This window comes from Tremella mesenterica (genome assembly GCF_000271645.1).
Source record: "Tremella mesenterica DSM 1558 unplaced genomic scaffold TREMEscaffold_17, whole genome shotgun sequence".
Lineage (NCBI taxonomy): Eukaryota > Fungi > Basidiomycota > Tremellomycetes > Tremellales > Tremellaceae > Tremella > Tremella mesenterica.
In genome coordinates, this window is record NW_006711241.1 from 137,329 (window position 1) to 152,176 (window position 14,848).

The 14,848-nt window shown below is 44.3% G+C and overlaps 2 protein-coding genes across 2 annotated transcripts; one reads left to right on the forward strand and one right to left on the reverse strand.

Moving 5' to 3' along the window:
- Positions 1-46: 46 nt before the first annotated feature.
- On the forward strand, positions 47-2,235 carry TREMEDRAFT_65889 (uncharacterized protein; the record flags this gene model as incomplete). Its single annotated transcript, XM_007007987.1, has 2 exons — positions 47-1,398; positions 1,653-2,235. The coding sequence occupies 2 exons, from the start codon at positions 47-49 to the stop codon at positions 2,233-2,235; spliced, it is 1,935 nt and encodes a 644-aa protein (XP_007008049.1).
- Positions 2,236-2,349: 114 nt separating this feature from the next.
- On the reverse strand, positions 2,350-14,357 carry TREMEDRAFT_35527 (uncharacterized protein; the record flags this gene model as incomplete). The annotated part of the gene is made up of 12 exons (XM_007007937.1): positions 2,350-2,600; positions 2,848-3,126; positions 3,168-3,500; positions 3,629-4,678; positions 4,715-7,098; positions 7,223-7,929; positions 7,973-9,842; positions 10,001-10,456; positions 10,939-12,986; positions 13,029-13,113; positions 13,159-13,723; positions 14,063-14,357. 12 exons carry the CDS (start codon positions 14,355-14,357, stop codon positions 2,350-2,352), a joined length of 10,323 nt encoding a protein of 3,440 aa, XP_007007999.1.
- Positions 14,358-14,848: the final 491 nt, after the last annotated feature.

Below are 14,848 nucleotides of genomic sequence, written 5' to 3' on the forward strand. Positions count from 1 at the left end.
CTTTAATTTTCAGCTGTGGGATACGCAAGAAATGCCGTCAACAACAATGTCATCTCTCAACACATCTATGCTTCCTGATCTTAAACCTAAATCTCCACGAAGATTCTTTACCTTCTCCCCCCATTCCCATTCTCCACCTCCTCTGCCTAAACATTCCCCTTCAACCGGTTTCCACACTCCTACTTCTTCCACATCATCCAATGCTGTCCCTCCATCCATGGAGAAAAAGGGTAATTTCCTCGGTGGTGGAGCCCAAGTGGTACGAACCCCAAGTGAAGCTAGAAGAGGAATGAGAAAAGATCATTTACCTTCTTCTCAAATCGCTTCACAAATGCAAAACCAAAATCGAAGTCTTTCTCAAAACCAACCTCAAAACCAAAACCAAAGTTCCAACTCTACCAATTTCAGTACACTTCGTCTTAATCCTCTCCCTTCTCTTAGAAGACTTTCTAGAGCTCCAACACAAGTTCAAACCAACATTTCCCGTTCTCCCGCTCATTTACAAACCAGTATACCTGATTCCAACTTAGATTTCATCCCTGTCCCCCCTGTACCCGCCACGGCACCTTTACGTACCCGACCTAGTCAACCATCTTTATCTTCAAGAGGAAAAGTGATGGATAAAAGAATGTCACATAAACCTTCTTTAGATTTTCATCCTTCTTATTCACAAGATATATATGGAAAAGATACAAGAAGGATATCTAGAAGACCTTCAGAAGATTTAAACATGCCAAAACATTTAGTAATACCATTACCTACACCTTCAACACCATTAACAAGTTTCACCCAATCAACTTCTACAACAGAAACCAGTACTCCTTCAGCAAATCGATTTTCAGGTCATCATCAAACTTCAACAAATCCTTATTATCTCTCTCCCTCGAATATCAAAACGGGAGGGATAACAATTTCCTCAAACTCAAAATCAGACGATTATACTCAAATGTATAATCTAACAAATGATAATCATTGGACAGAAACGAATTTAAGAAGAGAAAAAACATATACTGAAAAATCAGAAAAACGTAGAACGATAGATACGAAACGATTAACTTCTTTAGGTGAACCACTTCCACCACCTAGAGGACCATTACCTTGTACACCAAATTCTTTTTCTGCTATTTTATCATCTAAATCAACACGTCCTTCACCAAACACACAAAACCAAATATTGATCATGATGGATTTTTCATATTCATTAGATTCACCACCAAAAAACGAAAGTGTCGTTATACCTCTTGATATCCTCAGAAGAGGTGGAGGTTATTTGGTCGAATGGATAGATGGGATGTTGAATGATCAAGAAGAGGAAAAACCTGGTATGACAGATGGAAGTAGTGCAGAGGATACAGAATTGGAAAGTGAAGAAGAAAATGAATTAGATGCTTTGTTAAGGTGAGTTCAAATGAAATCTTTTCGTCTACATTCTCAAGTTAATCGCTTTTCACATTTATCTCAATTACCAATTACATTCCCCTATCATGAAGAACGAAACTCATAAGAGGTGGTCGTTCAAAAAGAAGAGTAAAACATACACTAGTGATGATCCTCATTCCTTTCACTTGATAGTTGTTTGTCAATGAGATCTTCACCAGCTTTAATGATTGCAATGTGAAGTTAGAATGTAAGAAATGCTAAATTTCAAATAGAGACGAATATTTTCGATCACTTTACATTGCTTCTCCAACAGAAGTATCACCTCCATCTCCAGCACCTCCTCCAGTCCCATCATTACCTTCTTCCATCACATATCCCAAACCATCCACTTATATATCTCAAACCAACAATCATATCTCTACTCGTCAAATACCCACGGATAATCATTCGACATATCAATCTTCGAGAGCACCAAATTCTAGAGCTCCAACACCTCCACCACGTAGAGCAGCTTTTAGGAATCAATATACTCAACAAGCGAAATTCCCTTCTCCTTCATCTTCTTACACTTTGACATTACCCGGATCAATTCAACAACGTAGGATTCAAGCTCCACGTGATCCTCTACGTCTTCAAGGTCCATTAGGTACAATAATCGAATTGAGGATATTATTATTACGTGATGCGAGTTGTTATCATGCTATAGCTCATAGATTGTTAGTAGGTCGATTCCCACCTTTGGGAGAAAAGAGGAGAAGGGTAGAGGAAGAATGTGATTGGTTAGGTATGAAATTAGGTGAAGAGTTGAGTAGAGGGAAAAGTATGGTTTTTAAAGGTGGAAATGGGTTTATTTGATAAGTACGATGACGAGTACATATACAAGTACTTTGTACACGCAGAGAAGAGTAAAGATGCACATTATTTTCATATGTAATCGTAAACAATGTATTCATCAAATAATCATTTCTATCAAATATTCGTTATGCACACTCCTTGTTGAGCTACGATAGCTTGAGATAAACCAGTGGTGGATAAATCCACAGAGAACAAAACGTCTTTCCTCTCCTTGTTGAGATAAACAGGTATGTTGACACTTGTCTCCAAATTCGGTAGAGTGTTGATTTTATACCAACGTATTTGACATGTCCCTAATGATGTTGATTCTCCGTCGTTCAATGTCAACTTGCCTTCTTTCCATCCCGCACCTTCGAGTTTTAATCCTGACAATCAGCTTTAGCTCACACCATGAAAGATGAGAAATGAAACAGAGCACCCGAGATCCGATTGGAGATATGAAAATGGGTCAGAGTGAAGTGGAAGAGCGAAGAAAGTGTGATATCAAGTTGTTCCAAAGGGTCTGGAAGAAAGGGGAAGAAGAGATGAGATCGATATACGAATGCGGTGTATAAGTTTAGGAGACAAGAGATGAAATCAAGACACGATATGAGATGAGGGAATTCGACTAACCTTCAACAGCAAAACTATTCTCACCACCCTCCACCTCCACTTCCAAACGCATGACCAATTGTTCCAAAGACCATCCTTGCGCATGCGCCACAGTCTGTCTAGTAGCTGTTATATACGCTTCGGGCTGGAATAAACCTCCCAACCATACACCTCCTTTCTGAACCCCAATAGCGATATTTTGCAGTTGTTGCAACCTCGCTCGAAGATCAGATACGAAAATCTGAACAGGTGTTCCAGATGGCATCTTGAATTTCCTCCAGTGAGTTGGTACGGTACCTTCTCATCAGCGACATCGTAAGAAAGCAAGAGTAGAAACATACCGGTGTTTAGATCCGAAATAAGAGTACGAAGTTCGTTTGTCTGTTTCAAAGTTCCATCACAGACTCCAATCAATTCATTCAAATCACGACGGATCCGACTTAACAAACTCTTTCCCCTTGCCGCTTCACGTACGAATAATCTAGCCAATGGACTATTCTTATCGCTCGGAGTGGAAAGGGTTTCAGGTAAATTCTGAAGCCATTCTTGTGCATGAGATTTGAGAGTGGTCATCCATCCTGGTCTACCTGCCAAGGTGGAGGTGGGTGAGGATGAACCATCATCTTCATCGTCGAGAGTACGCATCTTTCGAAGTTTGTTCATAACTCCCTCACCTACGAGTCAGCTTTGGTTCTCTGACTCACCCTCCAAAACATTGAAAAGCATTATTATGTCGAAGGCATTACGATGAGGATGAGGGAGTCATAGGCCAGAAGACTGATCAAAGTGCGATGCAACTCACCTTCTGCAACAGCTACCAAACCTTCAGCCGAACCAGGCAACGCAAGCCAAGCAGGTGGTTCCCTCTCCGGTAACGCCTGCGTCCATTTGATATACTGCTGTATCTGTGTTCCTTCAGGTCCTGCCAATCCTCCCTCTGCCCGATCTACCAACATGAAATCAGCATCATAAGCCTTTGGACTGAAGATCCGATCCACAAACGCATCAACGATCCTCTGATCGAAATCCGAATCTACCCTTCCTCCATATACAGCCTGTTTGATAAGAGTTCGCAAGGCGATCCAAGGTATTTGAGCCGGATCAACATTAGCCTTTCCCTTTGCCAAAGATCCCAACCAAGTGTCGATCGTACCCAACGCAGCGTCGAAATCAGAATCGTTGAACTCGTAAGCCTTGCTCCAACCAAGAGGAAGGTATCGTAAACGTTCTTGTACAACAGCATGGAACCATGCGAGGAGGAAGAACAATCGAGGTTTTTCAGCTGGTCCAGAAGAAAGTCGAGATTGCGGAAGAGACTGCAGACTGTCTAGAAGATTGGCACGGACACCGGGAGGAGGTTCATTCATTATGATTCTCGATTGTCGTAAGATGTTGACTGGGATGACCGGGCTCGTCTCCATTGTCAAGAAAAGTCGGAAAGAAGGATGAGGAGTAAGACTATGTAGTCGTTTTTCCAATTGACTGAGCCATGCTGGAGATAGATGAACATTCTTTAATAATACCCATGAACCTGTACGTGCGGCATTGGCGATGGCCTGATCGGCAAGACTGAAACCTTCCACGGAACCCATGGCTACTGGGGTACAAGATACGCCGACGACTTTACACAGATTATCAACACGATAACTTGCGTCGTAACCTGGTACAGAGGTCAAAGCGACCGGATGAGAAGGTGTGATTTCTTCCAGGACGATCTTCCGCAGTTCAGTTTCGCTCTGACTGGCGAGATCGATATCGAAAGCTTGATCGACGAACATTGACAAAGCCTGCAAAAGACGGTCTGGACGGAAGAGCTTGATGAGTATGACCTTGCGAGCAGATGTGGTTATACCTAAGCATGAGCTTGAATCGGAATATATGGACTCACCATTCGCAGGTGCCCACGGCCAAGGAACGTTCTTCTCAGGTTTGGCATCGGTAATGAAAGAATGCCATTCGTTCGGATTTGCCGACAGATCCTCTTCTAGCGTTTTGACCACATTGAGTCCGAGATGACTTTCCAACACACGACGTTGCTCCCCACTCAATTTCAAAGAGGTCCTGTCGATTCCAGCGGGAACATCCAGCAAAGCGTCCAATTCATCTGACACCACGGCAAGTTCTTCCCCGCGTAGTCGGAGCTTGGCGAGAGTAGCAGTGAAAACCAGATAATCGGTATGTAACAACGCCCTCGACGTTCGTTTATACGCCATAAGGAAGAGATCTTTGAAAAGGGTTTCCCTTCTTGAGGCCGCATCCGATACGCCCTTGAGGTTTGGATTCTGCAACAACACAGAGTCGAAGATTTCCAAAAAGAAGTCGAGGGAGAACTGGTAGAAATGGTTGATCGTAGCGAGTTGCTCCAGGGTAAAGTATATCCCACTACAAGCTTGAGCCAAGGGAAGGTATTCCGAAGTGACAGCATCTACTTCCATCATGACCGTTTCCGTATCTTCAACTTTCCTCCCAATCTCCGCTGCTTCCTTTTTGAGAGTCTCTAAAGTTCCAATGACCTTATCATCATCCAATATACTCCCCTCCGACTCGTTCAAAGCCTGCAAGAGCGATTTCTCCAAATGACGAAGACGTAAACGGAACTCGCCTTGAAGCTTCATTAGATCTTGTCGTTTCTGATCAATTTCCGGACGCTCTGCACGCAAGACTTTATCCAGAGCTTGTGTTTGTAGACTACTTCGCGTCATGGTAAAGTTGACAAAGGTGACTCTACTACAGATATCTGGAGGGAAATCCACGGAAGGATCTCGAGTAGACAGGAACATGGTGAAGGAAGGAGAAAAGTCAATATCTTGATTACCGATACGTATGAGGACTCTACCACCCGTCCGACGTAATTCTCGATTGAGAACAGAGTTGAGGATCGGATCGAGGTTCTCAACATCTTGAATGAGCAAAGGGTTACCGAAACGTAATGCACTCTCAAGGTTCTTCAAGAATGATTCATCATGGAAACTCGTCACTGTCATCTTACGTTCCCGATATTCGTTTTGCAGGAATGTAGCAGCTTGGCCGGTGGGATCGACAATGAGAGGATAACGTTGATATCGTTTGAGCATGACAGCGTTCTCGACACAAAGACTATCGGCGGGTAAAGCATTGGATTGCCAGCCGAGTCTTTGATCTGCGGTCGACAAGAATTCCGCGAGGGCGAGATCGGATTTGTAAGCTATACCAGCTTCGGAAAGATGTTCAGACCATTCCGTTCGCATAGTATCACGATAACGTTGATCGAAGAAACCACTATATGCCAAGAAGGCTGCCGAGACAAGAACATCACCGACGATGGTGCTCATTTCAGCCTCGAAAGTCTTGCTTCCACTGTCCCACCGTTGCTGTTCCGACGATAGACTCTGAAGGAGAGTCATTGATCGATCTACCCTGGTTTGTACGCGATCCATTTCTGATTTGATAGCTTGGGTTTCACTGATTAACAACGCATACTCCTCTTTATATCTAGCGATGCTAGCTTCCAACTCGGCTACGGTATCCTCGACGACTTTAGCTTGCTGTTTGGTCGTCTCCGCCTGGTTCTCCAAAGATGCCACTTCATTACGGAGTGGAGCAACTTTATCCAGAATCTCGGAGAAGCGTACTTGGGCGATGACCCATTGGACGAGTGGTCCACAAGCTCGACTAGCACGGTTGACGGTTTCGTAGTTGAAAGCGGGCTTGCTGACATAATCTCGCATCATTCTGTCTCGCACACCTTTGGACATTTTCTTCGTGTCGAAATTCTGAATACTCGAGATGAAATCATCACGACGGATGATACTCTGTACAGTTTTCCAACTATCGATCTGGTGACCTAAGACAGAACAAGCAGATTCCATAGCCAATTTGACAGCTTCAGGTGGATTCGCCATCGAACGTACTTCTGACAAATGTTGTTTTTTGATATTACCAACCGCCGCGAGAGCTTCCAATACCGCTGGCTCAGCTTGTGCTAGATCTTCCTTGACAATCTGTGATCGCTCTTTGATATAAGCGTCCTGCTGTTCGAGCGCGGCGCGTATTTCGATAGAAGCAGCTTTCTTAGCTTCGGCCTCTTGTTGGTCAGAAACCATCTGTCTCAATTTTAGGTTGGCCTCGGCATTCTTTGCTTCGAGTTGCTTTGATTTCGCCGCAAGACTTGTTCGTAGCTCTTCCACTTGACTGACTGTGTCGCGTAGTTTGTCAAGACCGACATTCAAATGTCTTTGCTGTTCTTCCAGCTCTTCTTTCTTTTCGTTGAACAACCTCACATAATGGTTGATACTACTTCATCAGCATATACGTCGACCATACTTGAAAGTAGTACAGTAATCGGAAGGACTCGGGGGTAGAATCACTGAGAAAGATTCTCCATTTTGGGCCTGTATGTCAAAAAAGAATTACTCACAAATCAAGGAAATGTCGAGGGGTGATATGATTATATTTCCCTTGCGACTTAGCCAGTCGTGACGTGATAGCTCGCATGGACTGATGTACGAAGACCATAGCGTTGACAACAGCTGATCGATGCGAAGGGTTCCGAGGTAATTCCCTATAGACCGCAGGGAAAGGGATTGGAGGGTTATACGATGCCACATCTAGATCCAGCGTTTGTGTAAACTCCCATCCAACTTGATATAAAGCCTGATCAGACCAATCCCCAAACCAATCCAAAACACATCGATTGAATAATGCCGGAGACGTTGCCGCTCTTGAAGCCAAGCCATTCGCGGGGGGATTCATAGTGAAGACGACGTGTAAATTACGGGCGACTTGCTGGGTGAACCATCGATATAATTCTTCGTGCGAGTCGAGCATCAAGCCATCACGCTGAGAACCTTCTTTGCAGGCAGTCATGAGTGCAGCATGTTCGTCACCTTCGAACAATCCCGGTACTTCGGCATTGGCGAGAAGAGTGTTCATCCGTTCGAGGAAACCAGAATCGAGAACGTTGGATTCGTCCATTATAAAACATATTTTCTCCCCTTTGCAGCCTGCTCGACGAAGGACAGTACGTAGATCTTCATCGAAATCAGCTCCAGTGTATTTGTTGGAGACTTTAATTTGGAAGATGCTCAGACCGTTCATCCACGCCACGAAACGAGACAAGGTCGTCTGTCACATCAGCATATACCATATATTCATTAACGGGACTTACTTTTCCTCCTCCACTAACACCAATAAGAAGAAGATGACCTTGTATTTGCCTAAACACTCGATCGATACGAAGGACATGGTCTAGAACATCATTGAAAAGGACAAGAGGAACGTCCAATTCTTCCTCGTGAAACACTCGCAAGCGCGCCTTTGTGTATTCACGAAGTTGATCTCGGTCCACAGGGATATAATGTCTTGAAGTCCAGTTCGAGTACAAAATTGGTCTCGATAATGCCTCTTTGAGATCGACATTGTTGAAATGTTCTCGGGCAGTCGAATCTATCATTTCATCCGTCCATTTCTTCTCTTCCTCAGAGACAAGTCTATCTTGGAACAAGCGCAAAGCCTCATGAGCCCAAACACGGATGAGTCCTTCGACTGAAAGGGTCTCGAGAGGCTTAATAGCTTCGAATATCCCTCTGCTCCATCGGGTGAGTTCACGAGGACTGTAAATGTAATGTGCTTGAATATCGGCAGTGAATCTAGTTTGGGAAGCACGATATAAACCGACCATCGCACTCGTGAGCGCTTCTGCGTGTCCTCGGAGGGTAGGGATGACCTTGAGAAGTGCTCTGTTGAACGTTCCATAGATTTGCTTGAGAGATGTTTCACCTGGGTAGTCAACGAGCACGACAGGTGCATGTCGAAGGAATCTATGACTGAGAGGTACACGACCTGGATCAGTGGGAGGATTACAAGCTCCAACAAATTGAATCCTTTCCATGGTTACCCATGACAAATCTGATGTACGCCAGAAACCGTTGTTCTCAATGAGTTGACGGAGGAACGAAATGACTCTCTGAGTTCCGTATTTGTCCACCGAGGGAAGATTGATTTCATCGCAAAAGACGACCAACCAACGTCCGATCTGAGTAGGAGAGAGTATGACCCCATTGGGAGTTTTTCGATATTCACAATATTGTTCAAATGTCTTTAGCACTAGTTCAGGTGTGGTGGCACTTGAAAAATTGAGTCCGACCACTTCGAGATCTGGTAATTTACGGAGCGCACTGAATAGTGTCATGGTCTTACCGGAACCAGGTGGACCACAGAGGATCAATGGTTTGTGTTCGGCTAACCAGCTATAGAGGACTTCTTCATGTCGCACGGTATCGATGGTGGGTATAACAATGTCTGAAGCAGTGATTGCGTGAGTTTCCACTTCGACAGTGGGTACTCTTGACTCCCATGATATCCAAGCACCAGAACCTACGTCGACATCGAAATCGATCAGTGAGCCTCCGATGGTCAGAGGGGGCATTTCCACACCTGATTGGAGTTGAAGATGTTGTCCAAGGTCCGCTCGTGATTCTAATCGACCATCACCAGAGAAAGCCCAGACGACATTGAGCAGAAGTCTTCGAGTGATATACGATTCGACTTTCTCTGGTGAAAGAGGGAAATCGGCATGTCGAGCGTTGTATTCGAGCACATTTCGCATGGTGGCTTTCAACAGCGAAAATAGGGTGTTAAGTGCACGAATGGGAGTAAAGTCCATGATATGTTGACTGGTAGATGCAAAGTCCAAGGCGGACATGATAATACCACCTTCTCCGAACTGTTTTTGTAACATGGAGACCATTTGTTTCTGAGCTTCCAATCGACCAGACGATGACGAAGATGACGTTCCAAAATCGGCAATTTCTTCGTCGTCTCCACCTATGGGGACGGTACTGAGGAGTCGCAATTGGTTTTGACAGATCATAGAAGTACTTATCACGTCCTCGCTGAACCAAATCATACCACATCGACTGACGGTGGCCAAGGTGGCGAATCTGAGATGTTCAACTTCAAACATGACCCTAACATTGGGAGGGAGGTTGAGTCGTTCACCGTTGGGAAGGGTGAGCAATTTATTGTCATCCAACACACTGATTTGTCAGCTTTCTACCTTTGTTATAGATCTGAATCTGCTTTGATGCTGAACGTCGGGTTCGCCTCTGGACCTCTGCTTTACTTCCGGGTATTCTTCGGATGTGTGAGTTTTCGGTGTGAGTCTGATTTGGAAATGCGATCGAAAGACACTCACCTGTTGAGATTCTCAACCCATTCAGGATCAACATCACCATCGAAAATGATCCAATGACGTCGAGTAGTTTCTCCTCTGACATTATCGACAATCTTACGTAGAATATGAGTGAACAATCCATCGTTCCATTCCCGTGTTGTGGGATCAAGAGTACCATAAAGAGATTCTTTATCGATAGCTTTTGGATCTATAGAATATGATGTACCTTCCACACCATCCACTCTTTCCAAAGCGGCCAGAAGGACTTGCCAAGCTTGTGTTTTACCCGTACCAGATGGTCCTACCATCATGAGACCGTGGGAGATATTTTGAATTTGATAAAGTTGTACCACTTTGTCTACCCATGCTTCACCTGGGACTAAATGACGTTCAGCGCATACTTCAGCGATCTTGGTTCGTAAGGCTTCGAGATCCACAGGAACGTAAGCGATGCCAGGGAAAACATCTTGCAGTAGTCTATACTTTCAGCTAAAACCTTATACAGGATGTTATCATGGCTTCGAACCGAGCATATGCATGGGGTATGATGAGTTGTGGAGAGTGAACGGTGGATGATGAGCGGGGGATGGTGAGCGGTGGATGGTGAGCGGTGGATGAGGAGCGGTGAACGTTGAGCGGTGGATGGTGAGCGGTGGATGGTGGAGAGTGAACGGTGGATGGTGAGCGGTGGATGAGGAGCGGTGAACGTTGAGCGGTGGATGGTGAGCGGTGGATGGTGGAGAGTGAACGGTGGATGAGGAGCGGTGGATGAGGAGCGGTGGATGAGGAGCGGTGGATGGTGAGCGGTGGACGAGGAGCGGTGGACGTTGAGCGGTGGATGGTGCGCGGTGGATGGTGGAGAGTGAACAGAGGACAGCGGGTGAAAGAAGGTGAATAGTGAACAGATTGTGGTGGATGATGAACATTGAACAAAGAAGTGGTGAAATTACCCAACTCACCCTTTCAACAAAGGTACGTCATCCGCAACTAACTTAGGAACAATAGTCTCTGTAACACTTTGTATCATAATTTGTTGTTCAACCACATCATCCCCTTCTACTTCCAACTCACCATCAACAGATTTAAGATACCTATCTCTTTTCAAAATCCCAGCACTTGAAAGTACCGCTTTGAGAGCTCTTAAACCAAAATCGTAATGAGGTTGATTAGATAATTGTTCCGCACAGAGATTAAAGAAAGGTACGACTTTACTAGCTAGGATTTCTGCGGTTCTGAAACCTTTGGAAAATAATAAAACTTGTGCGATAAGTTCTTGATCCGGTCGAGTCATGGACATGCTTCTGAATAATTTCTTCAAATTATCAGGTAAATTTGATCTACCGGCATATCCTGGATTCATAGTGATAAAGATACCTGTTCGTGGGTTGACTTTTAATTTCTTACCGACAAGTTCAACTTCAGCATCAGGATTAAAAGTTATTTCTGCTAATCCTTGTTGAATACTTTGTACTTGTTGAGAAACAGCAGATAAAATACGTTCTTCTAATCGATTGAATTCGTCGAAACATCCCCAAGCACCTACTTGACATAGACCCACAAAGATTCTACCCATGGCTTGGAAATCGAACGTTTCATCACAACAGAAAACAAGGACGAATCTACCTAATTGTACACCGAGTGATTTGACGGATTCAGTCTTGCCTGTTCCTGCTGGTCCGAAAGGAGATCCACCCAGTTGATTGTCGAGCGCTTGAGTGAGAGTGAGATAACATCGATCTGTAAGTGGGGTTTGAACGAGTCTATCGGGAATTCCTAGGTATTCGTATCCATATGGGAATATCGCATCGGCTGTTCGAACTTCAAGACGGAGTAAAGGATCTTCTATAGTGTCGATAAGATAGAAACGCATGTAATATAACCAGTCAAAGCTTGAGGAAGATCGGATACCGTTACTTATCAAACCTCTGATGACATCTCTTTGATGAACTAGTTCAGTGATGAGGTGTTCACATTTACGTCTTTGAAGAACAGCAATGTCTTGGAGAACAGTATCGGCCAAAAGGTCGAGTGTTTTAGCGACCAAGGTGAGAACATTCGTAAGAGAGTTTGATTCCAAAGCATTCTCTGTCAATTCCGTCCAAGCTACTTGTACAGCAAGTACGACAAGTTGAGCAGGGTACGAATCGATCCAAGTCATGAGACCAGGTAAAGAGAGCTCACTGTCGATGGCGAATAAGGTTCGAAGTTCTGTCACTGCACGGAAGAGTGATTCCGCTAATGAATGTCGCATTTCCGATTCGACACGAGCGAGCCAATCATTGATCTTGGGGAAATCTTTCAGCATGATAGGCGAACGGAATGAAACTTCTTCTCCTTCTCTGGAGGCAAAACCAAGAAGCATTGTCTCATCTTCATCGAGTTGAAGTGTGGATATACCTGCAAACATTTTTTTAAGATGTTTCATGACTCTTCGAATGTCTTTGCTATTCCCGATAATTTCCAGAAGGTCTTCATCACCGACAAAATAGAATCGAGGGAATGATGATCGTTCTTTCTCCAGATACTCCCCGAGAGCCTTCTGGATCTTTGTCAGAAGATCAGCCAGACGTTCGAGACTTTTCTGAATTCCAGGAATATTGAGTATCTCCAATACGAAAGGCGATTTGTTGACTTTTTTCATGACAGTGAGGAACTCGGAGTTGATATTCTGGAATCGGGCACTTTCGACAGGAAGAAGGTGTTTGATGTCGGCGCTACCTGTGAAGATACCCTCCAGGTAAACCCATTGTCGTTGTACATCGATCCATACGTCAAAAAGCACATGCACGCGATTGAGCTTTTCTTCCCATGATGCAGCCTCTTCTTCGAATACTCGATAGTAAGGTGAAAGCTTCATGGCATTGAGAGAATTGAGGTGTTCACCACATTTGTTGAACAGATCGTCCCAGCCACGGATCAAACGACATTTGTTCTGATAGTTGATGAGGTCGAGAGCATAGGACGTCCAAGTTTCCCTAACTTGTTTGAGGAATTCTTCTAACGCCATCTGCCTATCAGCTCTACCAGAATTTTTCATAAGCTAGCTTACCTCGCCCTGGGCTTGCATGACAACTTCCTTGATCAACTGTTCGTTCTTGCGCAGGTCAAGGTCGTACACTTGACCGAGTGTCATCCTGTCATATGAGCTGAAAATCTTTGCTAGAACATCGCTAGCTCACGTAGATGATTGTGATGCCCCTGACATCCTCAAAGCTTTGTACAGCTTAGACCAATGTCTTTCTCTGAGGGCCTCGCTTTTCATCTCGGAAATGAGTACATTGCTCTTCAAGAGACCCCTGATGGTTTCTTGAACATACTCAAAAGCCGCATATTGCCGCATCCTTGAAGGCATCTCACGAGTGGATGAAAGAATGGCATCAAGCTCTTGTCTCAACTTCCTCGGCTGGACTGCTGACCAGAGCATCTCTCTAAGTTGACCGATTCTTCCCCATATACCAGATAAAGCCGTCCATACACCTTTCAGATCTCTTAGTTCTTCGGTGACGGGTTCGAGACGATCATCCTTCGTGTGTTCGAGATTGAGTGCTTCTTTAGCACGACAAACGAGATCATATTCTTCGAGCAAACGAGTGAGACGACCTTCGAAAACGTTAAGAGTGTTGATAGCTACATCGGCTTTGATACTCCCTTGAAGAGGCTTGAGTGTTTCCCATTCCGACGTGAACTCGCGAATACGTCCATCGACCACTTTGTCCTCCGCGACGATCTTCAATTGTAATCCAGCTGACAGTTAGTGATACACAAGAGAATGACCCGAGCCACCATCGAACATAGACATTTCACTATCATCGATGATGCTCCTCCTACTGGGGCCCAATTGTGCACCACCATTTGTGTCGAACACAAGCGGACATGATAGCTCTTCAATGGAGTCTATCACTATTCTGGATCATAACTGAGCGGTTGGTAGTGATGAATTGAATGCTGACAAGGATAGAGCAGATTTAACTACCAAAGGCGGTACAGTCACCGATGAAAACACTAGAGAGGTGCACATGTTCGAGGAAAGGGGAAAGACAGTGAACAATAGGTGTGAAAAGAAAACAATGATGTCTCACTCACCTATCTGTTCCTGAATGGCATCATCCTTCCTCTTCAAAATATCCGTAAAAGCGCTCCACTCTCCTTGTACTTGATCAACGTACAACCATTCCGTTCCAAAAGTGAACCTCTGTCTTTCCAAAGTTTTCTGACCTAACAAAAACAATTCCATTTCCGGTCCCCAAACTTTACTCTTCCTCTTCAACTCTTGAACCAAAGTTATAAACGTCACTGCTTGAGCAGTAGAAGTCCCATCAATGCTCATCGTCTCCAGATCCGTTCTAGATTTCAAAATACCCGAATAAGTTTCTTTCATACTATTACCCAATCTCGTGCCATAGCGAGTTAACAATTCTCTTTGCCATGAATCATATTTAGAATTCACTTTACTTTGAGCATTAGCATAGTCGATAACACAAACACCAAAGTCTTTCCTAGTATCGGAAGTATCGAATGTAGAACGAGCTTGTCTAATATCAGATAATAATTGACCCCATTGAGAAAGAGAATCTCCAAGACGATTGTAAACGTGATCTGGTTCTAGATCCCAAAGAGATTGAAATTGAAGCCATTTATCAACGTATTCACTGACGGCTTGAACTTTTTTCTCTATCAGTTGAAGTGGTTTAGAAAGGATGGAAATGTCAAGGGAAGATAGAAGGGAGGTATAGGTGGTTTCTTCTTCTGAGGGAGATTCAGCTTGTAGAGAAATTTCGTATCGAGACGAACGGATTCGAGAGAGAAGACAGATGATTCCGAGTGAGTTCTGGAATTGGTTGAGCCATTCAGCACGAGCTATTTCGATAG